Here is a 27447-nt window from a genome sequence, read left to right on the forward strand (position 1 = left end):
TACTGGAATCTCAGGCGACCAGGAAGTCGTTTTAAACATAACCAGTCAGTTGAATCTTCTGCTGAAAAGAACTTTATGTACAAAACCTTATTTTTGACCTATTTTCACTCCTTATTTTGCAGTTTAAATGTCCATCTTTTAACAAAGTTTCCCCACCGTGCTCCAGATAACAGAAATGATTATTTAAGCACATTTTTGCATATTCGTTGAAGAGGCGCTTTTTTATGTGACGACTAACCGACGCGAGTACATGTGATGAAAAATAAAGACGTTTGCTCTAATTTAAGTTTTTTTTTTTAACCTTTCTGATGCTTTGTGCTATTTTTAACCTTGCTTTTAGGCGGTGGACAGGACACATCTGCGCCTGTCTGACCAAGGAGTTCCTGATGATCCCACACTGAGTGAAAAGCAAATAATGAACTGACAGTGCTGAAGGACAGCCAGACAAGGTTGCCGTCTATATTTTTTCTTAAATGAATGGCGCCTGAAACTCATTTCTTGTCATCCGTGACAGCATAATCCTTTAGAGAATTTAAAATAGCTCTCCTGGTTACGTTTCGTAATACCCTCCAGGGGGGAACGTTGCCCCCTTCCGTCTGGTGAGCACAGACTGTTCTCACCCATGTTTATCGGTGAGTATGCACACTTTGCCAAGGACACTGTCTCCAGACCCTGCTTGCTCTGGCCTTTTAGGGCTAGATCCACTGGATGCAGATTCTGCAGGAGAGCTCTCTTTGTAGACCAGCGACCTCCCAGGAAAAAGAAGATCTGTCAATTCTACTCCCTCCTGCTGTGTAAATTTGGATTAAAGAGTGCAATCAGGCTATGCCTGCTGAGTAAGCGATATTAACATAGTGCTGTTGACGAGAGGTTATCTGGGGACTGTGTGAAGAGTTTCGAGTACAGACAGGCTGCATGCAATATGAGACAAGCAGAGGAGTTAGTCATCTAAGGCCACAGACCGGCTAACACTAGTGGACGGTGTTAGAAGAAATGATTTGGGGTTTGGCATGTTTCTAAAGGTGGAGCTTAATGGTTTTTTTTACTTCAATTATTTTTAAAATAGCCTTTTCTGTCTCAGAGGACGTCTATTCAGGACACTGACTGTCATACAGCCAAACAATACTGATGTTTTTTAACATAAGTTATTAAATCAAATGAGCACCCAGTCAGAGGAGGGCAATATGTTATGACAAGGTATGGTGGCCCAGGGTCAATGAAACGCAAAAGCCACACCAAAAGTCACAACGGAAGTCATGCTAAATCTATGGATTTGCCAGAAATATTTGTCCGTGTTCACAATGAAACCCCTTTTCCTCCTTCTCTCTCAAAGTTTTATTATATTAGCATAATTTCAGTTTAAGCATGACCCAGTGTGGCTTTGCCTCTTGTGTTGTGGCTGTTGCATTTTGTTGACTTTTCTGAGCCACTACAACAACTAGTAGTTATGCACATCACAAACCTGGCCTGTGTAGAAAAGCAGCAAAAGGAAACCTGAAGTCCAATTTTCAGTGTGGCACACTTCAGTCTCTATGTGGGACACAGTACGTGGAAGAAGGTGCACTGGCAAGAAATCTAACACAGCACATCACTCTGAATACATCACTACCAAAGTGAAACATTGTGGCATCAGCATCGTGCTTTGAGGTGGCTTTTTGTCAGTAATCTGAAGGGAATACAGTTAGAGATGGACAGAGCTAAATACAGAAATGTTCTTGGCGAAAGAAATTCTTTAATATGTTGCAAAAGACTTGAAGCTAGGATATAGCTTTACCTTTTAAAAGGACAAACAACCCCAAACATATAGCCAGAGTTATAGTAGAAAGCTGCTGTCTTGCAAGTCAGAATTTGAGCTATTTTACAAAGCAGAAAGGGAAAAAACATCAATCTTAAGATAAGCAAAGCCATTAGAGACATCCCACCAAAAAAACGTGCAGCTGTAACAGCAACAAAAGGCATTTATACAAAATATTAGCTAAATACAAATTAATACACATTGTTGTTATTATTTTCTTCTATAAAAGGACCCTTGTATCACATTTAGGGACTACATTTTGTATGTTCATTATTGTAAAAAGAAAAAAATTATCCTAATGTGCTGAAGATGAAGAGGTTTTACATATCTCTTAAAATTAGTGCCAGTTGTTTGGTGGTAACACTTCTTATCACAGGGGGGCTGCTGTCTTATCGTCAGCCAGATGGTAGGAGGCCTAAGACAAGAGAGACACTAAAAATAAAGCCTACGTTACACGATGAAGGTAAATATTGTGAAGTTAAGCATCTAAACTTAAGAATTAAAATAAGCTAAGTAAAATCAGAGAATGTGAAGGACCAGACATTTTTTTCAGTCTGATTTTTCAAAATGTCTTTTACCACCATTTGATAAATAAATTACAGCTGTTAAGAACAGAGAGAGATAAAGGCGACTAATGTGTGACCTTTCACCTGGTTTCCTGACCAGCACAAAAAACTGAAGGTCTCTTAGGGAACTTAGGTGAAAGCACCCAAATGAATTGAGGAAGAGGGGAAAAACAACAATAATCACCACTGCCTTTTGGATATTTAATTAGTAAGCTTGAGCTACAATTACTTGTGAAAATTGTTACTATAATCATTTCTAGCGTATAATAGCAAACACAAACATCTCGACACGTACCCGTTTCATGTTTTGTATGTTTTCCACTGAGAACCCTGGGCATGACAAAACAAGCGCTAGAGGGCTGTGACTTGTCCAGATTAGCTTGAGAGCACAAACATTAGACACAGATGCACACAGTGTTCTCGGTGAATGTTTGTGTTCAGCGTGTCAATTGAGTTTGGATGTCATTATCACTGCAGTGTGTTCGGTGTGTTTTCTGTCTCTCGGTGTGCCTGCGTGCTCCAGTCACCCAGCACCTGGTAACTGTATCGGCCTCGCCACCCAGACTTAAGACAGCTTTGAGGAGTGCTTTTATTTAAAACATCACATCTTCATGAGAAATCTGTGACACATTCAGCAGGAATCTGGAGACAGGTGTGGTGCTTTTTTGTTCGTAGTGTCCAGCTGAGTTTCTGTTATTGTTGCTTCCTTACAGTGCAGCACCAAAACACTTGACTACTTTGCAGCTGAGGAGTCAGACTTTATTTACAAACTTTGGGTAGATCTGCCTCTTCATTCTTTTTTTTATACTATTCTTTGTACTTGACATGGGTTTGCACGTTACACTGTATGTTGTCAAAAAACTGAAAACCCTGTAAAAGTGTGCAGTCAAGAAAGTGAGGCCTCCACAAACCCTCCATCTAGTTAATCACTAATGATTTCAGCTTTTAAATACACAATTTCATATCTGTCACTGAATGTCAGTGGTTGTTAACAGGAAAGTGCCAAAAAAAAAACACTTTAAGCAGGTTTCCTGTTTTGTTTTCTGCTGTGCAAAGACACAATACAGGATCAGGCTTTGAAGTCCAGGAGCCTTTTAGGCCTGAATGATTCATGGGACAGTGTGATGTGGCTTAAGCAAAACAGTTGTAGGAGTAAAAATGTGAGCATAAACATCATAAACAACTCTCCAGCAGTGGACCTAGAAGAGGTGAAGGCCTTTTTAAAAATGAAGGGTTTTTTTTAAGGAGCAAAGAATAAACGATTGGGAATTAAATAGAAAACACATAGAAATATCAGTAGGGCTTAAAACTTCACTGTACATGTTACATCAAAATTGATCAACTATTTCATGGTTTTACTTTACTTTATTTTATAGTAGAAAAGTCCATGATAATTTATGAACTTCTGTGACTTGATTAAGTTTTATTCGGTTTTGTCATGCAGGGTTTGTATTATTAGATTCCACTGTTTAGTAATGTTCTGTTCCGTGATTGTTTTTCTATCCTAGTATATCTTCATTTTACCATCAACTCTCTCATGAGAAGGGTTCTGCCTGCATCTTGCTTATGTTTTGGTCCAGTTCCATAAAAGCACATGGAAGGACCAAATGCAATACAAACTGTACATTTGCCAAAACAAGATTTATTATTTAAAAAATAACACTAAGCTGTTCCATATAGACTGGCCTCTAACTTTGATTCCAGTTAAGCTTTTGACATGTCAATGGTTAATTATAGTTTCTGTTGGCCTGGTAAGACTTTTTCTACTAAATATTAATCCAACTAGCCATCCTTTTTTATATATATATACTTATATCCATTACAAGAAGAGAGCAAATTCCCTTCTCCTATAAGGAAAGGGCTCAAAGGCAACTTATAGTGACTAAACTTAATTGCTGTTTATAGGTGGTGAAACCAGAACACTTTAGAGAATCCATGCATGCAGAAGGAGAACCTGAGTGCAGTTTACACCAATATGTGGAAGTGAATATATTAGAAGAGAAGCAAAGCTGTTTGGTGATCGATCAGGTGTGCAATTCTTTATGGAGTTATATTTTTAAAATATAAAGCTACACCAGTGTGGGCAACAGCAGTGTGTATAGATGTGAGCCTTCACACCATTGCATAAAGTGGGGCGAAAAAAAGAAGAAAGAAACTGGAGACTGCAGGAAGAACAAAACACCACCAGGGGTTTAAACCAAAAGTCCAGAAATACTATTGGACGCCCAGATGCTGCATTCATAAAAAGTCAGTAGGAGTGGGTGGTATACAGTGTGACGAAAGGCACATTTAGGTCCATCCCATTAAGGTACAATGAGCTGAGTGATGCTTTGGGGAGAAAGAGATGACTATTTACATAAATAAAATTCCAGCAGCATCACTGAAAAGAATAACTTTGGTGCTGTCTGCACTGTGGCTGTTTACTCATTTGAATATTTGAGGCTTATTTCTTCCAGTTAATGATCAGCTTGATCAGTGTGGTGTCAGATGAGACATGCAAATAGGATTAGGTAATCCACCGTTAGCTATGAATTTGCAAAAAAGAAAAATTAAGAATAGCATGAATATGGAGTGAAGAGTTATTTTTATATACTATGACTGTTTTGATTACTTCAAGGGAATTAGTTTTTTGACTAACATATAACTTTACTGCGCCCTGAGCAGGCCCTGGATCAGTTTACCCTCCCCCAGCCCTGCTTTCCAACAACAGAGCTGCTGGAAAGCAGAAGCTGATCAGGGATCAGTCTCCATTTCCATCTGGGTTCAGGCTGACAGCTCCATCCTGCCCAGCCCCCCACCTATCCCTGTTGCTTAGAGGACTCGGCTCCTATCGGGTGTAATATTCTGATTGGCTGCCTCGCCTTCTGGGAGGCGTGCGAAAGGCGTGGCCGACACATTGTGATCTCACAATCAGCTGTTTTGTACGTTTCTACATTCTGATCCGAGGATCAGCTGGAAGGCAGCAATAAACAGGAAAATCTGCAGCAAAGGAAACAAAAAAAAAAGAGGAGGAAGTAGCTGCAGATGTTATGATCTGAAAACAAAAACATCAGTGTAATTTTTTTTTTACACGAAGCCCTTCTTCTAAGAAGAAAGCCTTTTATTTTTGTATATTAGTGTTCCAACTACCTCACGTAAAGGCTACATCTAAAGCTATGCTTTAAGAGTTGTCGTTTCTACTGTGTTTTGACACCTCGTTTACAACTTGAACTCAAAGGCAGGTATGTATGTTTTCATTTTTGTTTATCTTCAATTTAGTCTTTTGTGTCTTGGCCGTGGATCTTGGACAACAAATTTGCCGGCCAGCCTCTTGTTATCCTGGTTTTGGGGGGCATTTATTAAACCCATTTCCTGGTTATTGAATAATGTGACATTATGTTATAACGTATTTGCCTTTGTGACCCATACTGTAGGCTATTTCTGTCCGCAGTGTATTCTATCTGTGATGATCTATTATTAGGACATGAATAAATGCGAAGACAGTATCGCGGTGCAGAATAAGATGCGTAAGAAGGCCGATTTGCTCTCATATGTTACTATGAAAAATGACTCCTGCCTGACTGAATATATATGCTCAGCCAGCAGCCGCTGTTTTGCAAACTGCACCAAAATCCTGATGTGGGTCTATGGCGGATGTTGACGTATTTTCAGCCTCTTTTTTTTTTTTTTTTTTTTCTAGGGTTCATTTATTTTGCATAAAATCCTAAGTTATTCAGTATAAACACCGGTCTTTTGTGTTACCGGAGCCTGATCCAGTTGATGTCTTGCGAGCAGTGCATTGAGGCGCACAGCTGTCATTGCTGTGACCCTTCAGCTGTGGAGCTTATACGGATAATTCATGTTTAACCTGAATACCACCAACACACACCGAGGGAGTCGCGACTTCTCCCTGCTTCATACGACGAAGCTGCTGTTTTATTTACCTTATAAACATCGCGGGTGTCTTTGTCATTTTCAGTGTAAATATTAGTGCTGCTGGCAGCATAATCTTTACATAAGCGCAGTTCTCACGGGATCCATCGACAGGCACGAAATGGCTTTGCCGTTTCAAAATGCAGACTAGACACGGACAGCGGAATATGTTTCAAAATACACGATCTTGCATTTCGATATGTTTGCTGTTAAGACCTTTTTTTTCGCCTTTGGTAGCAAAATGGGCTGGAGCTTCAGTGTCGGCGTCAGTGACGCAACGTGACGTCAGAGGGTTCTTGTTTTCATTCTCCAGATCTCCGCCCATCGCGCTCCTTTCTCGCCTCCCTCTTAGAGGAAGTCTCAATTGGAGATATTTATGCATTTAATACATAAGATATCTATATTGTAAGTTTGAAAACGTCTTGTATAATTATATTGCTTTTATCACCAGCTTTTGCTTCTCCCTATAGACCTGAGGGCAAAGCCTGGGCCGCATTTAGGAGCTTGTGGGTCCCTGAGCTAAAGCTAGATTTGATGCCCTTCTCTCACAAGTTTCTGTTATATTAATTTTGCAGTACATTGAAAGTTGGGTATGAGCGATGGTCATAATTGCCATTAGACACACATCAACATCAAGATTTTCTAAAGCAATCTTTTAATTTTTTTTTCTCTCTCTCTGATTCTTATAAAAACACAGTCTCATTTTTAGAGATATATTCAGCCATGCCTGTATGTGGCACTGTAACACAATCACCAGAATACACAGAGGTTTTCAGAGCTTTACCATGTTCTAGCAGAAGTTGGCTAATTACTATTAGCAATGGAAGGTAATATAATATTAACCTTGCTGCCCTGGGCTTGGAGACATGTTACCATTCTCACCTTGGTGAAACTTGGTGAATGTAGCAATTAGTGAGATGATTATTGTCATTAAAAAAATAAAACTTTGAAAACCTAAGCTTAAAATATAAATGGCAAGTTGGTTGAATTAATGTCCTACAATGTAATAAAATGGCTAAGCTTTATTCCCTGTAACCGATACTGTAATACAATTATAATCTGCAACCCAAAACCTAGTAACGTTAAGAGAGGTTTATGTGCTCTGTAGCTGAGCACATAAAAGCCACTGCAAAGGAAAAGAGCGCTCCAGCCCACAACCTTTAAACTGTGCATCAGTAAAAGTACACAGTTGTTAATCCATAGATTGTAATAATTAATGTTTGCCAATAGCTTAAATTATACAGGCAGACATGTGATCTCTTTTGCCACATCCAGTATCAATAACTATGTTTAAACCAGTAAGTTCACATTTACAAATTCCTGAAAGACTGAAAAATGATGCACTGTCAAAACAAGTAAATAAAAAAGTTTCATTAGTGCATCATGTACAACATGTAGATTGTGTTTTAATCTCAGACAAAGCAGACCAGAGTCTTCTCACTTTGAAAGGTTGTGTGTGCATCTATAGCTATTGACAGTCATGTGTGGGGGTTTTTTCGTAGAAATTGGACAAACCTGTAGAAGTGTATGCTTTGTAGCAAGTGGCAACCATGCATATATGTGTACCTATTGACAGCAAACTTTATTATTTAATTATTTGGGACACAGACAACATTACTAAGAATATGTAACCAGAAGCAGTTAAAATTGAATTATATCTCTTAACAACGATACATCAGTAAAGAATGTCAAAACTGAGTTAACGTATATGTTGTCAAGCAACCCCAAATCTAAAAATTATTTAAAGTGTGTCAGTGCTCTGCATAGAGACCAGGTGTGGTATTTGTTTCACCTACAGTCACTTGGTTTAAGTACATAAAATATGCCCTTTGAACTTGTAAAGGTTGTACAGGGCCAAATGTTTTAACATTGCTCTGTATTACATCACATGCAGGTGAGGCACTTGTCCTTTGCCTCCTCTGTTGTTGCTGCATTTCTGGTTTTATTTGCATGCATGGGTAGAGTCATTGTGTTTGTTGTTGCATTGTCATTGTCATTCTGCTCTTTGCTTAATGAATCATTACTATGTTCATAAATCACTTTTTGTACATGTTTACTTCACAGATATGTTAATGTAATTGACAGTTTAAAGCTTAAACACATGCCATCCAACAATCAATACATTTCAATCTTAAATCAAACTTAACATTAATTTTAAAAAACAAAAACGATAACGACAATCAAAATCAATAGTTGCATACAAACAGAATCAGTAGTGACATCAGATAACCGTTGTGGGGAATCGAGTCCAGTAAATCATCCTGGGGCATTTTGTTATGAAAAGCTTTATTTTTTTTAATTGACTGTGTCAACTGTTTGATATACTGTGATTGTGTTTATTATGAGGGCTGCACAGTGGCACAGTTGGTAGCATTATTGCTTTGAAGTAAGAAGTTCATGGGTTCAAACAGATCTGGGTCTTTCTGTTTGGAGTTTCCATGGTCTCCCTGTGGAAGTGTAGGTTCTCTGTTTTTCATAAATGTTAGTTTAATTGGTCTCCCTAAATTGTTGTAAGGAGTGTGTGTGTGTGTGTGTGTGTGTGTGTGCGTGTGTGTGTGTGTGTGGGTGTGTGTGTGTGTGTGTGTGTGGCACTATACTCTATGAGACCAGAGTTGGATGATGGATGGATGTTTATTCTGTAGTGGAGGCAAAGGGGGAGATTTGAATTTCCCAGGACATTTAAAATGCCTTTAATCTATATTTAGCTAACTTTTTTAAGGCCATTTTGCTAAATCACAGTTACAATGATGATGCTTAACTTTACTGATGCACTTTCAAAGGCATGTTTTATTTTAAAACACACAGGGCTTTCTCCCTGTGTGTCGACCTGTAATGATTCTGGATACAAGATTAGCTTACAGCTCATGAACTTAATGAAACACTAAGCACCATTTTTTGCTACAGCCATGTTTTGAAAACTCACTGGTTTTATTAAACTAACAATATTTTTAAATTTATCTCTCTCCTTCTCCCCAGGCCTTTGTTCCAAACCAAGTGAAACCTTACATTTGCACTACAAAAGTCTCTCCTGCTTTGATTTGTCAACTTCAAGATCAAGCACAGGACTTTAAGTGGAAACAAGAACATCAGGCAGACAAATAGCATTACACAACAACTATTACATTGACAAATACAAAAAAGAAAAGGCAGCTACTGCATAAATTTTCTCTGTGGGAGAGCACATAGCACATCACAGGCATCAAAACTTGACGACACAAGCAGAAATGTTTCAGCGTCTTAGCAACCTGTTGTTCGGGGAGGTGGAAGAGGTGGCAGCTGATCTGAAGGGACCCAATCCATGTGTGACTGAGGCCGACGAAGAGGGATGGATGCTCGTCAACCTGGCCGGTGAGTCCAAGAGTTCAGGGATGGAGTGGTGGGGGGGATCTGTCATTTTATTTAAACATCACAGTAGAAAATACACCGGTCAGGCATAAAATTATGACCACTAAAAGTGAAGTGAATAACACAGATTGTCATTTTATAGAAGTGCGTGTTAATGGATGTAGGAATTTTAGTTTGACAAGGAGCAGTTTGTAATAGACGGCTGTGTCAGTGAATCTCTTGCACCTAATTGGTGTCCCCCAGTCTGCAGATCAGTCATAAGGGTTAAAGAAAGAAGTAGTGGTGAATCAGAAACAGGGCTGGTGATGAACATGGGGAGCTAAGACTGAAATCACACAGACTGTAGCTTCAGTCTCATCTCAAATTGGTATTTATGGAGCTTCATAGCTGCAGACTAGTTAGGGTGGAAACAATATTTCCTGACAGTGGGGTTGTCTTTCAGCAAGATAATGCTCCCTGCCAGAAAGCAGAAATAGGACAGGAATCGTTTGAAGAGAATTCCCCTGATCTACATCCAATGGTGAATCCGTGGGATGTACTGGACATTAAAGTCCAGTCCCTGGAGACCCTACCTCACAGCTTATGGACCTGCTAACATCCAGTGCCAGATGCCGCAGGAACCTTTCAGGGATCCAACTCACAATTGGGGCGGTGGTCACACTGTTATGTCTGATGGTGCAATTAATTTGTGTGTTATAAAGTAAGAAATATTCACCTCTTCCTTGCCATTGAATAATGCAGTTAAAATCTGAAAGGTAAATGGGGACGATGGAGTACGGTGTAGAATCAGTCTGGGCATGGCGTACATCTACATGGCTGCCCTGACACCAGTGCTGTCTCTCTGCAGATGAAAGCACAGGAACATTCAGATTCATCCACTTTTTGTTCATGGTGGAATCTTGACAAACACAGCGACTACAAAAAAAAGCTTGTTTTGATACCTTTAATGGAGCCGAGCACATATCAGCACGCCAAAAGTCGTGCTGATCATTTTGTCCCTCTGCCATTTTATGCCTTTGCAGTTTTGGTCAATTTCTGCCTGACGTTTGGGGTTGAAAAATTAACCATTAGAAACATGACATGTCATACCAGTCATGCATCAATGCATACCAACCTAGGCAAAGCATAATACCTGCTTTTAAGTAATTTTCTGTCTTCTGCTCTTAGATTACCGTAAGAAGATGCAATTATGTGTCTGTGATAAATATTTTCAGCCATCATGAGGTCACTCAGTTATTTTGATTTGATCTAGAGTGCAAATATGACATATTTTATTAGACAATTCCCTCAAACTGAGTATTAGGACCGCCATCCATGGAAATCAGGAGTAATGTTTTCATCACATTATTTCAATTGACTAATAAACAACAAAAATGGACTGGTACTGAGTTTTAAATTATGCATGGACGAGGTATGAGCATATGATCTTTTTCCATACTTAACATGGAAGAAAAATAAACTTAGATGCAATTATTTGTGGGAAACAATCATTTTATTTAAAGATATGAAATGGCAATATGTGGGTACAAAATGGAGAAGGGGCTACCTGACCCAGAGCTCATCAAAAGTACCTCTCAGCAGAATCAAAACATTATGTCACTGACATCATTACAACCTCAGAGGGTCAACACAACTAACAATGTGACTCCTTTATGTTTTGTGTTTCCTTACCCCTTCTTTTTTCCCCTCTTCCAAATTTTGTTTAAACACCCTTATATATCTCACATCGGTATGTGTGCGCGTGCGTATGTGGTCCCTCTACAATGATTCTCCACGTCCCGCATGGCCTTTTGAAAAAACATTTTTTTGCCACATTTGCAAAACAAAAAAAAACTTTTGCAAAATCATCCTCCTGCCTTTATTGGCCTTCCCGTTCCTGATCTCATCTGTGCCATGTCCTTGAAAGACTCTGACTGCATGATGCAGGTGGAGGATGATGTGGGAACCCCACTGACTGCACAAGCATCACCCCACAGTAAACTAGCAGATCACCAAAACATGCAAACAAGGACTGAATGCCCAGCCTCCACGCCCCGTCTGCCTCATAAGTGTCGCAGGCCGCATAAAGGTCAGACACAGGATCCAGCAGCACCTTCGGAGCCCCTGTCTTGTCCCAGTGCTAGTCCACCACACTTAGGTGCCGCCACACCCGTGAGCCTCCCAAGACGGGCCAGACTGTCCACGCCCTCCTCCACCCCGTCAATGTCTCCAGGCTCTGGGAGTGAGTGCGGGGGCAGTGGGGGTCCCAGTAGGTCAGGATCAGAGAGAGGCTGCATGGATGAGAGCTGGTTTGTCACCCCTCCCCCCTGTTTCACTGCAGAGGGAGCCACGGCAGAGACCAGCCCCATGGAGGACCTGCTCATAGAGCACCCCAGCATGTCTGTGTATGTCTCCCCCAACAACCTGTCCATGCTCTCCAGCAGCAACCTGTCTGTGGTGGGGGAAGAGAGCATTGTCAGCCTGGCGAGCAGTGCGAGGTGAGAAATTTTTATTCACACTATATCTCATCTTCACCTTCTTTTGTAACCAATAAGAGTCCTGCTGGTTTTTTTTTTTCCATATTTGCAGCAGAGTGACTGAACCAGCAGCTCCCCCTGCCACCCGCAGCACTATGCCCACCAGGGTGAGCCGTGGAGCATCTGGCCAGGCTGGGGCTTTGGCCAAGGTCACCCAAGTGGCCAGGGTCCAGCGTTACAAGGCTCGCATGGAGCGCCGCCATCTGAGCCGCAGCCACATCCAACGCCAAAACCGTGTGAGGGAGCAGGTCCCTCGTCACGCTTCGCACACCAGAAGCACCTTCCTTCACCAGCCCAGCAAGCGCAACTTCTGTCACTAAGGTTACCATCAAAAAGAGGGGCTTCGTTTACGTCTGGGGGTGTTCGTAGTGCAGAATCCACCATCGACAACACGTGTCCTCCCACAGCACTTTTAGCTTCCATTTCCATACATTACGTCAGGATGAGTCACAGACTGACTCATCTTGGTCATTTTCCATCCAATCTGCAGTTAGAAAGCAGTTGCTAAATGTAGATCTTTGTAGACGATACGATTACCCCCTTATTGTCCTCCAGAATAAACAACAAAAAACAAAAAAATAAGTACGTTTTCAATCTTTATCCAGTTATAATTTCTCAAAATGGCAATAGCTGAGTTTTTATAGAAACGTTTTAAAGACATATGAGTTTTATTTTTCTTTATTTAAAACCATAATACTGTGTAACCATCATAGAAAATAAAATAAGATTGAAATAGCCCCTTCTTTCATACTCTGACTGGAGGAACACTCTTCCTAGCAAATCTATGAAACGTGATCATGATTTTAATTTGGTTAGTTTTGCTTACAAAAGGTCGAAGAAAATACCGTCTGGCGAGGAGAGAAAAATCAACACAAGTTGGTTTCTCTGCAAAGTTGCTTTACTAAAAAAAGTGTTGCCAGAGGAAACAATTGATTCTCTTCTCTGCCTCGTGAAGGTCACCGCATGTAGGAGATGGTGAGAGTATGTGCAAAACAGACTAAAGAGTAAAATGAATCCCTCAGTATATGGTTTTAAAGAAAAGTGGTTTAACCCTCAGAGCAGCCAGTGAGAATTTAGAGATTTGGGGTTCACATTTGGGTTACAAGGTATAAGCAAGACATGATAAGTGAAAAGCAGTATCGAAGGCAACTCTTTATTTTGTTTTCATAACATGGATTTAATCTTATTTTATCTGAAGTCTCTTTTGCAAATTTTCACCAAGAGAGAAAATAAAACTGTTCCTGCAGTCAGATGGAAAGATTTGGCTTTTAAAGTTAACAAATCAATTCTCCTTGGAGATATGTCATTTGCCCAGCCATGTTTAACAACAATATGTGCTGTGAACTTAAATTAACTATGTAATTATGTTGTTTTTTTTTTTTTTACAATAACCTATTGAAAGAGGTCTACAGTACCTTGCAAAAAGGCTTATAACCTTTGATTTTTTTCACACTTTGTCACATTACCACTACAAGCTTATGTGAGAGACCAAAAACAAGTAGAGAATAATTTTGAAGTAAAAAAAAACTTGTACAAGTAGAAAACCTAAAATTTTTGGCTTGCACTTGCTCCTTTTGAACGAATGATAGAACCACCTTTTGTAGCAGTTACAGCTGCAAGTCATTTCTACCAGCTATGGACATGTAAACATACAGTACATTTCTGCCCATTTGTCTTTGCAAAATATCATATGCCAAGTAAGCCTGGATGCAGAGGGTCTCTGAACATCAGTTTTCAAGCTTTGTCACATTTTCTCTGTTGTAGTAAGGTCTGAGCTTTAACTGGGCCATTCCAACACATGAAAGGGTTTCACTCTAAACCGTAGCTGTATATTTAGGGTCGTTGTTCTGCTGGAAGGTGAACCCCTGCCTCTATCTCAACTGCATTGCAGAATCTTAAAGGTTAGGCTTGCCCTATTTAGCTGCATCCCTCTACCAATGACCTCTGTCCGGTTTCCTTGTTCTGCTAAAGAAAAGCAACTCCACAGCATGATGTTGCCACTGCCATGTTTCACGGTGGGAATGCTGTGTTCATTTTCTGCCACACACAAGATTTTGGATGTAAGCCAAAAATTTTACACTTTAGTCTCATCTGACCAGCACACTTTTCCACACATTTGCTGTGTCTTTTATACGGCTTTGGCAATATAGACAAACAAGATCTGTTATGATTTTCTTTTAACATTTCAACATTGCAACCATGTTTCCATAAAGATTAGCCTTCACAATCGTACCCTAATTTGGTGGGTCCCATAAAAATCCCAATTAAATATACTGAAGTTTTTGGTGGCCATGTGACAAAATGTGAACAAGTTCAAGGTGCTTGAATAATCCTGCAAGGCACTGTATTAGGAGAAAGAGAAACAACAACTTTCTTAATGCCGTACAGCAAAAACCTTGCATCGGTTAATCAACATGCAACATCGCTCCAACCACTCCATAAATGTCCAGCCCTTTTTGTTGCTTGCACATCCAGTTCTGACATCATCCACTTTTACAATCTCGCTTACTGATATGTATTCAACAATATTAAACAATGGTGCTGAAGTGTATACTAATGTTTGTAAATTATTTTAAGACATGGGTGTAAGTTTGCACTGTCAGAAATCGTGTGGGTAAAAGTTTTAGCAGTGTGCTGTGTGCTTGTTTTTTTCTTTCTTTCTTTCTTTCCGTTTTTACTTTTGTGAAACTTTTTTTGTTTTGGATCCTGAAACGTGAGAAGGTGTACTGGCATACTAAATGCTAGAACCTATCCTATATGGGGAAAATACTAATTATATATAATAAAAAAAGTGTTGGTCATTTATTTTTCTTGTAAATATTAGGAAACAATTTACAACTCTCCGTTATAGATGTCAAAGCCTCTGGACATAGCGTCGAGTGGGGACTGAGGTTCGATGAGGCTGCAAATGGTTTCAGAATGACACCCAAAACATCACTAAACTCAGTTAATGTGCCATAGGCAAACCCTGGCCTGTAGAGGGCAGTGTCGCACAGCACCTGCTACATGAATGGTAACAACGTCACACAGCCACGATGACATAGTTTGAATACATCTCTGAAGGAGTTTAAGTTCAACAGAAAGATTGTCTGTGGATTCATTTCTGATTGTTGTCTTGATGTTTTGCTTGAATGAGTGACATTATATGATTTTTTTTTTTCTGATGTACCTTTTTTGTTTCCTCTTGTGGCCGTGATCCTATGAATGAAAAAGTCTTTGCACTCAAAATATAAAAAAAAGTGAATACTACCTTGTTTTGTTTTTTTTGCTTGCTTTGAAGATAAACATTATGTAATCATTTATATCCAAAATAATGCAGAGCATATAAGGTGTTGAGCTAATCACACACCCCCCACACACACACAACATATAGTGCTGTCTTTAATGACATCCACAGTATTCCAACACTATACTGTGCCTGAGAGGTAGATCATGTTAATCTGTTGCAAATAAAACTGAAAGATCACAAGTGTGTGTAAGTGTGCAAAATCACCACAGATTGCAGGTGGAAAATGTTTTCTGTTTTGAATCTTTTTTATTCCCCTCTCCACCCCCTTCCTCACTCAGAAATGAAAAATGTTTTCTGTATGTTGTGTCTGATTATCATTAAGGTGTTATGCTTTGCGTGAAAGTTCTCAAAAATTGGTTGTGGATGGATGTGAGGGATGTGGACAAAAAGAGGCAAAAGACAAATAGTTTCTATATATGAAAAGAAATGTACTGCATTAAAGGAAAAAAAAGATGGACATGCTCGCATTTTCCCACATAGCTATTAGAAGTTGTTTAACATTATGGGTGTTTCAAACAAAAGGCATCGAATGTATGGGAGGTGATTTCCTGTATTATGTTGTGCCCTGAAAATAATGGCAGCTTAAAAATACTTGGGAGGATTTGTCCATATTACACCTGAGTTGGTACAACCCCTCCCTCATTCATTAAAAAAAAAAAGATAAACCTATAAACATTTGAAATTTTGTGTATCTGATATTTATGGTGATTGTGCCTTTTCACTGTTTCTGCATGGTTTTTGTGATGTACTGATTCCCCATTCTTGGACAAGTCATCCACTGACGGACAAGATCTATGCAAAAAAAAAAAAAAAAATCAAAGGATGGGAATTTTTCAGCATTCACTCAGACACCCCTCCAATAAAAAAAAAATATATATATGCATATATTTAAAAAAGAAACTGAACAATAACAGTAACAACCAGAATAAATACTCAGGTTAAGACCTGAATTCTGTCTCATTATTTTAAGTCTGACATTAATTTAGGAATGTAATTAAACATCACCAAATGCAGGAAGTGATACATTAGTTGTTCTAATAATGAATAAACAGTTTGGCATAAACAATATTGTTAAAGAGAACAGGTATCTTCATTTATATGTTTTAACTTATTAGGTAAAATTAAAACTTTATTTTACACACCCTAGCAATAAAGGGCTGGTTCTGCTTATGCTGTTAGAGACAATAAGGTGAATGTACAGTAGTTAAGAAACAGTTCAGGAATGAATCCACATTATGTGAACAGACGGGTGTGGCAATCAAGTAAATATTGTCTGTAGATCTGGGCGTTGTGTTCTTGTGTGTAACACTGACTTAAAATAGTGTGCACAAGAAACTCAATACAGTAATCATGAAAACACACACAATTATGCTAAAAAATAAACAGCCTAAAGGAACGGCACAACTCTCCATGATTTCTTTTTGGCAGTGAGGGTGATATTTTTTGTTAGTCTCAGGTTTAAATGTTATAATGTGGCCAGGAGGAGTTGCATTAACAGCGCCATAGTTGAGTTCCTCCTTCTGCTTCCCTGCAAAAAGCTAATAAGGCAAAGTAAAAGTAAAATAAAACATGAACGGAAATGGAGGGAGAGGCGCTCTGTCACAAGTGTGCTTTTAAAATGGGAAATGTTTCGAGGAAAAACCAAGAGCTAGATCAAGAAATTTTCGAAATTAATATAGCTGCCACCCTGTTTTTATTTATTTTTTTTCCTCATCTTTTTTCCCCCTCGGGGAACAAATAATAAAAAGAGAGAGAAAAAGCAACAGTAGACCGACATCTGAGACTTTTTCATTCTTTTCTCAGGTGAGGGAGAAGAAGAAGACAATAAATAAAGGGAGGGTTTAAGGTTGAGCAGGTTTATGCACCTGCTATGACGTGCTTTTCCACTCCAGCCAGTTAACCAATACTCCGAGGCAGCAAGTCCAGGAATCGCGCAGAGAGTTTCCCCTCTTGTTATGATGCAGACGGGCGAAGAGGCGGAGGATTAATGTTTTTCAGAAAGAGATTTCAGTGAACCTTCAAGGCCTCAAGCTCTTTTCCACCGAAGTAAGTCTGACGTTGGTATATAGAAGACGACCAGAACCCTCTGGCTATTGTTTTTGGCCTGACAAATAGTAAAGGCATCCAATTTTACCTTTTGGTTACACTCAAATGTATATTTAAAACAGAGGGTTCAAATTCCGATAATGATCCCCTAACAAGTCCTACCGGTTGTCCGACACTCAATAGGAAGTGAACTTCAGCGTCGAGCTGCGGCTGCTGTCTGTCTGCGGGGAGGGATTCGGTCGCTGGGATGACTTCGTCCTTCCACCTCACCGGCTCCGCATAAAAACCTAAAAAAAAAAAAAAAACACCGCCAAGGAATGCTTATATTGAACAACATGTATTTCTCGACAAGGGTAAGTGTTATTGCCTCACACCAATGCTCTTAGAATCAGAATATATGGAAAGATGCGTTAGCTTGTAGCAGCGCGGTAAATAAACAGCGCACGAATTTAACCTCGGGAGTTTTAACAGGCAATAACGCTGTTGTTTCTATTAATAACGAACTCTTTTGTTACTTGACTTTTCCAGGAATCATGTTGTCTTATTTGCAAACATTTGCTTTAGGCGTCTTGTAGTTTATTAAATCCTACAAGACGCAGCTCATCGTAGCTGTATTAAAGGAAACTGCTTGTCTAAAACTAGTCGATCAATCTGCATGTTTGTTTTTATGTCCAGGTGGAAGGAAAAGCACCATCATTGGAGCTACACACGTGTGCTTTGGCCTAATGAAACGTTTCCCAATTAGACCCGGCTGCAGTGATTTAGATGTGCCACAATCACACTTAAAACTACAAATCCCTGCAGGATTGGGATATCATGAGAATTTAAAGAAGCTGCAGGTTCCGGATTTGCAGTCCCTAAAAAGAGGAAATCCATAAATTTCTCATTATCTTTTCTTTTATTATTATTATTTTTTTTTTACAAACATGTATTTCTTGGCCTAATTCAAGAATTTAGAAAACAGAGTCAGCACAAGATCCACTGCAAGTCATGCACAACCCTGCTCCAGAAGCTGTGGCAGCCTATCCGGGTGGAAGTGGGGTGGACAAGGATGCCAACCCGGAGACAACCTTGGGGAGCGCCTACTCTCCGGTGGACTACATGAGCATCACCAGCTTCCCCCGGCTGCCGGAGGATGATGTGACGTCTGGAGAAAACACCCTGAAATCCCGCAAAGAAGATGACAATGTCCTGAGCGAGCAAGACACAGGTAGGACTCAGGAAGTTACGTCAGGAATCATTATGCAAAATACTTCCTAGTTGAGCTTATCTTGCCTGTTCATTTAAATCTGTGGTTAGAACCATTGCATTTTTTTTGTGTGTGAAACACTGCGTCCTCTTCTTTCCCACTTATGGCTGCTTTTCATTTACGCTTTACTCATCTCAGACCCAGATCTGTTTCTGAAGTCGGCGCGCCTGCAGCGTCTCCCGTCCTCGGCCTCAGACTTGGCCGGCCACGATGTCGCCTCGCTGCGGGAGACCACTGTCGACCCTTTCACAGAGGACTGCGCCTGTCAGCGGGACGGGCTGACGGTCATAATCACGGCCTGTCTCACCTTCGCTACCGGGGTCACTGTTGCCCTCATCATGCAGATCTACTTTGGTGATCCGCAGGTACTGGTTTATTGCTGCTTCCTGCTCATTTAATGCCAACAGCGTTGCATCACTTCTGTTTCTGTGAAATGAATAATTAAGAGATTACGGTGTGTATCTGCTTGTCTACACTTGTATAAGCCTTTTCATAAAAAAAAAGGTGTGATGAATATGCTTCCTTCCGTTGTCTTTTTTATGTTTTCAGGTCTTTAACCAGGGAGCGGTGGTGACAGATGTAGCTCAGTGTACATCTCTGGGGTTTGAGGTTTTGGGGAAGCAGGGGTCCAGTGTGGATGCTGCCATCGCTGCTGCTCTCTGTTTGGGAATTGTACACCCTCACACCTCTGGCATTGGGGGGTGAGTTACTTAAACTTAACAGTGAAAAAACAGCAACATAAAGATTAAGGAACATCACAGGAAGACCAATAACAAAGTTTTGGTGAGGCTTAAAGAACATTCAGGCTATAAAACATTATAACAAGCTTTTCATATCTAACTAAGTGACATGCAGTCCATCATCTGAGTATAGGAAGAGACTGCAAACGTACCGTCCAGCCTAAATTGACTGTCAGGGAAAGAGAGCATTAATCAGAGAAGCGGCAAAAAGGCCAATGGTAAAGCTGAGCTAAGCTGCAGAGATTTACAGCTCAGGTGAGAGAATTTGATGATTGGACAATTGTTAGTCAAGCACTCCACAGATCTGGCCTTCATTATTGAAGAATAGCAAAAATAAAGCCACTGTTGAAAGAACAACATAAGAAGCTTTGTTTGTACTACTTCGCCACAAGGCATGTAGTGGACATAGCATATATGAGGCCAAAATTGAATGTTTAAAAACAATAATTATACAATCAGCACTACTTTTTATTGGTTCATCACATGCTTTATGTTTGCCTCTGTCAGCCAACTTAATCATTATGCTTGCTTGAATGTCTGCGCTGTGGTCTTTTGATGTGTAGTGGTGGCGTTATGTTGGTGCACAACATTCGTAAGAATGAGACAAGAGTGATTGACTTCAGAGAGACGGCGCCATCTGCCATTCAGGAGGACATGCTGCTCTCAAATCTTGACCTTAAAGTACGTTTTTCTTCTTCGTGTCAGCCTGCTAGAAGTGAGAAATAAAGGTCTGCAGTTGCTCTCTGCTGCCTCTAACATGTTGTTTATTTTTTTCAGTCAGGGTTGCTAGTGGGAGTTCCAGGGATGCTCAGTGGGATGCATCAGGCTCACCAGCTCTATGGCAGGTAAAATTATTTGTTAAATTTGTTACAAGCAATTATATTTTGCATATCTCCATTAATTTCATTTTTTCTGTTGAAATTCTTTTAATAAAACTAAATATTTTGCCTTTATTTTATGGGGTTTTTTTATGTGTTAACTGTAACAATATGTTTTTAAGCTGTCACGTTAGCATGACTATTAAGTTGTTTGTTGACTTAATATTTTGTTTTGCTAGGATACCATGGAAGGATGTTGTTTCCATGGCAGCAGATGTAGCCAGAAATGGATTCAACGTTACTCATGATCTGGGTAATTACAGATTATTATCATGCCAGACACCCGGTAATTGTCTTTACAGTTGCTCCTTTTTGCAGACAGAAGCAAGGCACCATGTTTCTCTCAAACAACATAAATGAAGGCACACAAACTTTAGCTGTAATCTCACCTCTCTCTCCCTCTCATTTGTTTATTGTTTTGCAGCGGAAGCTGTGAATAAAGTGAAGAATAAGAGTGTGTCGGATGCATTTCGGGATTTGTTCCTCCCCAACGGTCAGGCTCCAGTTTCCGGACAGTTCACCCGACGCCTTGATTTAGCAGACATTTTGGACGCGGTTGCAGACAAAGGAATATCAGAGTTCTACACTGGGAAGCTGGCACAGGAAATGGTGGCTGCAGTAAGGAAGACTGATTTCTGTCTGATTATAATAGCAGTCAAGAATTTTGCATAGTGTCCATACAAGATGAGTTTTGTTCTGCAGACATCAAAAGTCTAGTTGTACCTTCATTTTATTGTATCATTTTATTTTTTTTTATTGAACACTAATGTCAAAATGGAATTAATGTTGATAATATGGTTATTACTGGTTGCACAGGAATATCATAAACAAAAATGATATTACATTTTCTATATAGCCTGAAGTTTAACACATTTATAATACACTGTTGTGTTGCATCATGCTCTAAAGAAAGTTAAAGACTTTGGCAGCTTTCAATGTTAACTCTACTGATTGTGTAGCTTTGATGAATAAGATGCAGATTAACCTTGTACAGATGATTTGAGGACAACTTTTCTGCATTAACGCTCCAGAAAGTTTAGTTTTGTCTCATCTGACCAAAGCACTTTTTCCCCATGTTTGCTGCCTCCTCTTCATGGCTTATGACAAACTCCAAACAGGACTTCTTGTTGCTTTATTTTGACAATAACTTTCTTTTTACCCCATAAACTCCAGATTTATGGAGTGCTTAACTCACAATTGTGTCGTAAACAAATTGTCCCACTTGAAATACTGATCTCTGCATCCCAACTCTGTAATCTTATTGCTTATGATGGCAGTCGACTTAATTAAGCAATATCAATGGAAAGGTGGCTGAATACATAGTTTTGATACAAAAAAGCTGTTGTACAAGGATGTATCATTTTCCTTTCTCTTTGTTGATCTCTGCTCTATTGGTCTGTCACATAAAACCCCCGCCGAACAGTGGGATTTGATAACTGACTTTTCAATAAAATGACCCACACGGGGCTGAATAAATATCAGCGTATTAGAAACAAGCAAACCACTGATCAGTTGATATTGTCACTCAGCTGATTCAGTGACTCTGACTTGACCTTTAAAAGTACACTCCCTGGTGTTAAGCTGTGTGTTTGATTAGCGAGGCACTAACACACTGGGAAAAGACTTTAGCTCGATGATAGATAACATAGTGCCGTCAGTTGAAAACACTGGAAAATCTTGTTCCTCATCACCATCTTGAAAGGTTTGTCTCTTACCGCAACTTGACAGAAGTAATATATTTAAATTTAACTGTTGAAATATGTTTCGTAAAAGCCAGCAATATAAGCATATTTAACCTAATTCTAGCTTTGTAATAGGTGAAGGCAAAAGATGGCGTGCTGATGGAGAAAGACTTTGGAGACTACAGCACTGTCATACAACAGCCAGTGGAAATCACCTATCAAGGTAAATGCTCCTTATAACCCATCTGAGCAGATGGAGAGACACTTTCAAGTACAATATTCACTTGACCTGGTATGAACACTTTTTTCTACCAGTCCTCTTATGTTTCCTGGACGATTCTAGAATGAGCTAAATGTCCGTTCTTGACTTTGGCAGAAGTGTCATTGATGCTCTTTTGGACCTGAAGTGACCTGTTTTTAGTCTAGGAATCCAAATTAAATTCAAACACTGATCTTATTTAGTAACTACATATTTTAGCCCCTTTTATTATTTGATTTGTTCGTGTTTGATATCATCATGTCTTTAATATTGTGATCTGTTGGTGTTTTTGAAGGACATCATATCATGGCCGCCCCGGCCCCACATGCAGGTGTTGGATTGATCACTGCACTCAATATTCTTGAAGGCTACAATATTACGAGCCAAGTGCCCACAAGTAGCACCTACCACTGGATTGCAGAGGTAAATAATTATACATATATGTACGTATTTTTTAATTCTGATTATAGAGTATAACCACTTTGCATGCTGGATTGATTTCTGTGTTTTCTTCTGTTTTATTTGACAATAACCTCCCCAGGCTGTGAAGATAGCATTGGCCCTTTCTAGTGGACTGGGAGACCCTATGTTTAACAATTCTGTCTCAGAAATTGTTGATAAGATGCTGAGGTACAAATGAATCCACCTTGTAAGAAGCCAAATTAGTCTCTCTCTTAGTAAAACATCAGTACAGAACCTCTTCTCTTTGGTCTTCCAGTAAACCAGAGGCTTCCCAGCTCCGAAAGATGATCAATGACTCCCAAGCTTTCTCTGTCAACCATTACACTTCATCATTTCCAATGAAGGACGGTGCAGCAGCTGCACAGGTCATGGTTATGGGCCCAGATGACCACATTGTGTCAGTCGTCAGGTACGTCTTATTGTCAGTTTGATAACAAAAAACCACCCAAATTGTTAAAGTTGCAACACGTTGTATTTTTATTTTCTTTTAGCTCACTAAATAAACCATTCGGCAGTAGAATAGTGACTTCGTCAGGTATTCTTCTAAATAGCCAGATCCTGGACTTTTCGTGGCCTAATGAAACACTGAGCTCATCACCTAACCCTGTATGTATAACCTTCAGCTTGACCTACTTCTTCATTAAATTATTTGTTGCACCATCTTACGGCTCTTATCTTTATGTTTTCCTTGTTGTTGCAGCATAACCTCATTGAGGCTGGAAAAAGACCCATGTCCTTCCTGATGCCCACAGTGGTGAGGCCAGCCATGGGATTATGCGGCACATATGTGGCCGTTGGATCTTCCAACGGAGAGAAGGCCCTCAGCGGCATCACACAGGTTATATATTCACCTTTTAGTCCTGTTACACATACAGCTCTCTCATAAAATTTATATTTTATTACAGTTCACGTAATTCCTCCACAGGTACTTATAAATGTTCTCTCTTTGCGCAAAAATATGAGTGACAGTTTAGCGTATGGCAGACTCCACCCACAGCTGGAGGACAACATACTCCTGGTGGACGGTGAGTTTTTCCTCTTTTGTCAGGTTGGGCACAAACATCATGATACTTACTCTTTAAGCCAGTGTCAAGGTATCATATCGGGATAAGCTAGAAAAGTTAAAATGTATGTTTAAGAATAAGTTGAGTCTTTTCAGTCAAGTGTTATGTTCAATTTAACATGTTCAGAATGATTAATTTGTCTCCACAAACATTAACCTCTCCTGCTCTAAGCATGTACTGTTGCAAATTGTTACTTTTATCTGCATAATTTATTATGCAGTCTATGTAAAGTAGGAGCTTGACTCTGGCAAACAAAAACACCAAGTGTCTGTGTCTATACCAGCAGTTACCAGAGCTAAGCAAAATGTTGAAACAATTTTAAATGCTTTTATTAACTTTTTCAGATGTTTAGACTTTCTGGGATCTTACATAAATTTTTGTTTTTCTGAAGTATAAACATGACATGAGACTGAGACCCATGTATCTGTTCTGTAAGTTGGACAGTAACCCATATTTATCTTTCCACCATACACACAGAGAGCAGGATGTATCATAGATAAGAAAATATCAACAAACATCACGGTTATAAAACTGCAGCACCTGTCTACAGCTATTAACTGGTTTCCATATGCGGGTCTTTCCTGTCATATCACATGCAAACACAACGATTAACTATACCTTACTGAGACTAGAAGAGTAATGCACTGTGGTCAGCTGAGAACAAACTTCAGCTTTTTAGCACTCAAACACTCCAGATTGATCTGGCTTGAAACAAAGAATTTGTATGTAGAATAGCACCACAGACCATTAAGTATGGTGGGGGATCTGTTATGGTGTGGGCCCGTTTCTCTTCCAAAAGCTGTGGAAACCTTGTTTGACTGCACAACAGGGATTATTTAAAATACCAGGAACTTTCAAATGAAAAGGTAAGATATTGTGCCAGAAAATAGAAAATGGGTCATCATATGGTCTTCTGGTGAAATTTTCATCCTTAACACATGGCCATATAAGCTCAGAAATGTAACAAAAAAGTGTGCCTTTTCTTTGTTTCAGATTATGCTCCTGCACTAAAAGATTAACTTATTTGAAGGCAGGGTTGTCATAAAAGTGTCCAACAGTGTAAAATACCTCATAGAGACACACAATCCAAACAAGTTGTGATTGCTACACCCATTGTGAGTGTTATATTTGAGCCACATAAGAAAAAATATCTTAACCTTCTTGTCGTGTTCTTTTTTCTTTTACTTTACCTGCTACAGCTGAGTTTTTAAAGGACGATGTGGAGCTGCTGGAGGCAAAAGGGCACAATGTCGAATGGAGGGACGTTCTTTCGTTGGTGGAGGGAACACGGAGAACCAATGATCTCATCACCGGGGTGAAAGATCCCCGCAGTGCTGATGCCTCCGCCCTCACTATGTCCAACATGCCTTAGTGCATTACTTCTTCCTTACTGCAACAGTAAGAGAAGTGGTTTTTAATGACAAAGAAAGGAGGCTGCTTAATAAATAAAACAACAAGCTAATCCGATCTGCAATCATCTAACAGCAAAAACACATGCAGGTTTCCCTGAACTAACATGGTACAAATCTGACCCTCTTTTAGAATATTAAATTGGAATCCACTTTAATGTTGAAAGTAGTGCACCTCCTCTCAAAACCTCAAGGACCGTCCTAGCACAGTGTACCCTCTTGTAAAAGTACACACACATCCCAGAAATGGCTTAAAAGTCAGCTGCTTGTATTATACACAGTAATGTAAAGTTTATTATTGAATCAAAGTGAAACAGAAGCATGAGCAGTTGGTGAAGTTATTTGTCCGAAGGTGGCGAAATGGGAACAATTTTTTTTTTACTATTTTAGTTTCCGAGTTTTGCACTAGAAATGGCTTTCAGGAATTATGAGTGAAATTCCTTTGGAAAATAATCAGTCTTTTGCAAGGATTCGTTGGAAAAATGAAGGGGTATAAATGATGACCAAAAAGTCATCATTTATAACATATTTGAATCACCTTCGCTTACTTTGTGATTGCACATAACCACCTAGAACTTAGTGGAAACGTTTACACCTGTTACAAATCCTTGCTACATCTCACCTGAGAAGGAGTGTCTCAGACTAAACTAACAACCTCCCCATCTTTCTGTGGCATGTAACTGTGATTCGATGTTATTTGTTGAAGCTGCTGGAACTGGAACTGTTGCGTTGATTTTTTGGGACCATGCTACAGACTAGAGTGCATCCGGAAAGTATTCAGATAACTTCACTTCCTCTGCTATTTCTTATGTTACATCCTTATTCCAAAATTGTGTCAATTTAATCTCTTTGCTCAAAAACCTACACATACCCCATTATGGTAGTGTGTTTCCAAATGTATGACCAGCAAATTCTTGGTTTTCTAATTTTTAAACAAAAATAGAAAACCAAGAAATCACATTTCCAAAAGTATTCACAGCATTTGCTTAATACTTTGTTGATTCCCTTTTGGCAGTGATTACAGCCTAAAATCAGTATCTGCCTATCTTTAGGAAATTCAGCTCATTCTTTGCAGTTCTTCTCAAGCTCCATCATGTTGGATGGGAGACGTCTGTGCAGCCATTTTCAGATCTCTGCAGAAATGTTCAGTCTGATTCAAGTCTGGACTCAGACAATTCTTATTTTTTGGTTTTCTTTTGTTTTTTTTAATGCAAAACTCTCAAAAACGTTTTTCTACATTGTCATAATGGAGTATTTGTATGTAGAATTTTGAGGAAAGACATACATTTAAAACAATTTGGAATAAGGCTGTAACACAATAAAATGGAAAAAGTGAAGTGCTGTGAATACTGTACGGATGCACTGACACTGATAAGTTGTTACATACAATTTTAGACTAACTTCTGCTCTTTTCTCTTCTCCTTATCAAGATATTTTTATTAAGTTCCACAGGTCTTAGATATCAGTAAGTGTTTGATGAGTGCAATTAAACTAATCCTGTAGACACTGAATATTTGAATTTTCTTAATTGGAAGGTTATGTGGCTGGATTATCTCTAAATAATTTAATGTGATTTCTGTTTTTAAGTTAATGTTTATTTGACTGTATACATTATTATCATTTATATAGTTTTAATAACACATACCAATCAGTGCATCTTATTTGTGTACCGGTGCAATTGTATTAGATTGTATTTAAGGTATGAGCAAAATGTTTTTGCATACTTTATCACTGAAATATAAATGCCAATCTCAACTAGTTGGATCAGTTTTGGTCTTTCATCTTTTTTTGGGTGCGATGCGGTGCGGATACATTTGCACAACTGATGTCTGGGCAAACAGTTAGCAGTCATCTGACCAAACAATAAAAAATTTTTTAACTAGTTCTATCTTTCTGTTTTTTATTTAAATAAGATTTTAAAATGGGCTAGGGTTTCATATGGATGGCCGCATAAACAGAGGAACCTGTGACTGTGAAAACGGGGCAGCAACAATAATGACTAAGTTTTGATTTAATAATTTCGATTTTTCAACATTTTAACCTCTGCTAATCTCATGTTATTTGTTCCCCTGTCCCATTGTATGCTCATATTTCATATTTTTTGGGGGGAGACTTTCTAAAAAAAAAAGTGATTGTCAAGAATTGCCATCAACATTCATTCTGATCCATTTATTTTTTGTCATTAAAAAGCCATCAAAAAGTTTTTAACCCCGTGAAAATTGGATTCACAGTTTA

The 27447-nt window shown here is 39.2% G+C and overlaps 2 protein-coding genes and 1 long non-coding RNA gene across 5 annotated transcripts; 2 read left to right on the forward strand and 1 right to left on the reverse strand.

The window, feature by feature from the left end:
• Positions 1-5278: 5278 nt before the first annotated feature.
• tp53inp2b (tumor protein p53 inducible nuclear protein 2b) lies at positions 5279-16082 on the forward strand. Of its 3 annotated transcripts, XM_028014212.1 has the most exons (5): positions 5279-5582; positions 9250-9621; positions 11525-11839; positions 11939-12095; positions 12187-16082. In XM_028014212.1, the coding sequence occupies exons 2-5, from the start codon at positions 9498-9500 to the stop codon at positions 12452-12454; spliced, it is 864 nt and encodes a 287-aa protein (XP_027870013.1). In that variant the 5' UTR covers positions 5279-5582; positions 9250-9497; the 3' UTR covers positions 12455-16082. The 3 variants fall into 3 exon arrangements, with proteins under 3 accessions (XP_027870013.1, XP_027870006.1, XP_027870020.1); XM_028014205.1 differs by having other exon boundaries at positions 11525-12095; XM_028014219.1 differs by lacking the exon at positions 11525-11839 and having other exon boundaries at positions 5281-5582; positions 12187-15920.
• Positions 15231-17758, reverse strand: LOC114142773 (uncharacterized). Its single transcript, XR_003595105.1, has 2 exons — positions 17632-17758; positions 15231-17527 (listed from the first exon to the last, which is right to left on the reverse strand). It is a non-coding gene; the product is annotated as an uncharacterized LOC114142773 (long non-coding RNA).
• Positions 17234-27094, forward strand: ggt7 (gamma-glutamyltransferase 7). The gene is made up of 18 exons (XM_028014194.1): positions 17234-17469; positions 17653-17822; positions 18145-18308; positions 18420-18679; positions 18857-19083; positions 19268-19419; positions 20022-20139; positions 20236-20303; positions 20516-20589; positions 20761-20954; positions 22154-22241; positions 22573-22700; positions 22819-22907; positions 22996-23148; positions 23231-23345; positions 23440-23577; positions 23665-23764; positions 25003-27094. Exons 4-18 carry the CDS (start codon positions 18460-18462, stop codon positions 25173-25175), a joined length of 2037 nt encoding a protein of 678 aa, XP_027869995.1. The 5' UTR covers positions 17234-17469; positions 17653-17822; positions 18145-18308; positions 18420-18459; the 3' UTR covers positions 25176-27094.
• Positions 27095-27447: the final 353 nt, after the last annotated feature.

The sequence above is a fragment of the Xiphophorus couchianus genome, chromosome 1 (assembly GCF_001444195.1).
Source record: "Xiphophorus couchianus chromosome 1, X_couchianus-1.0, whole genome shotgun sequence".
NCBI lineage: Eukaryota > Metazoa > Chordata > Actinopteri > Cyprinodontiformes > Poeciliidae > Xiphophorus > Xiphophorus couchianus.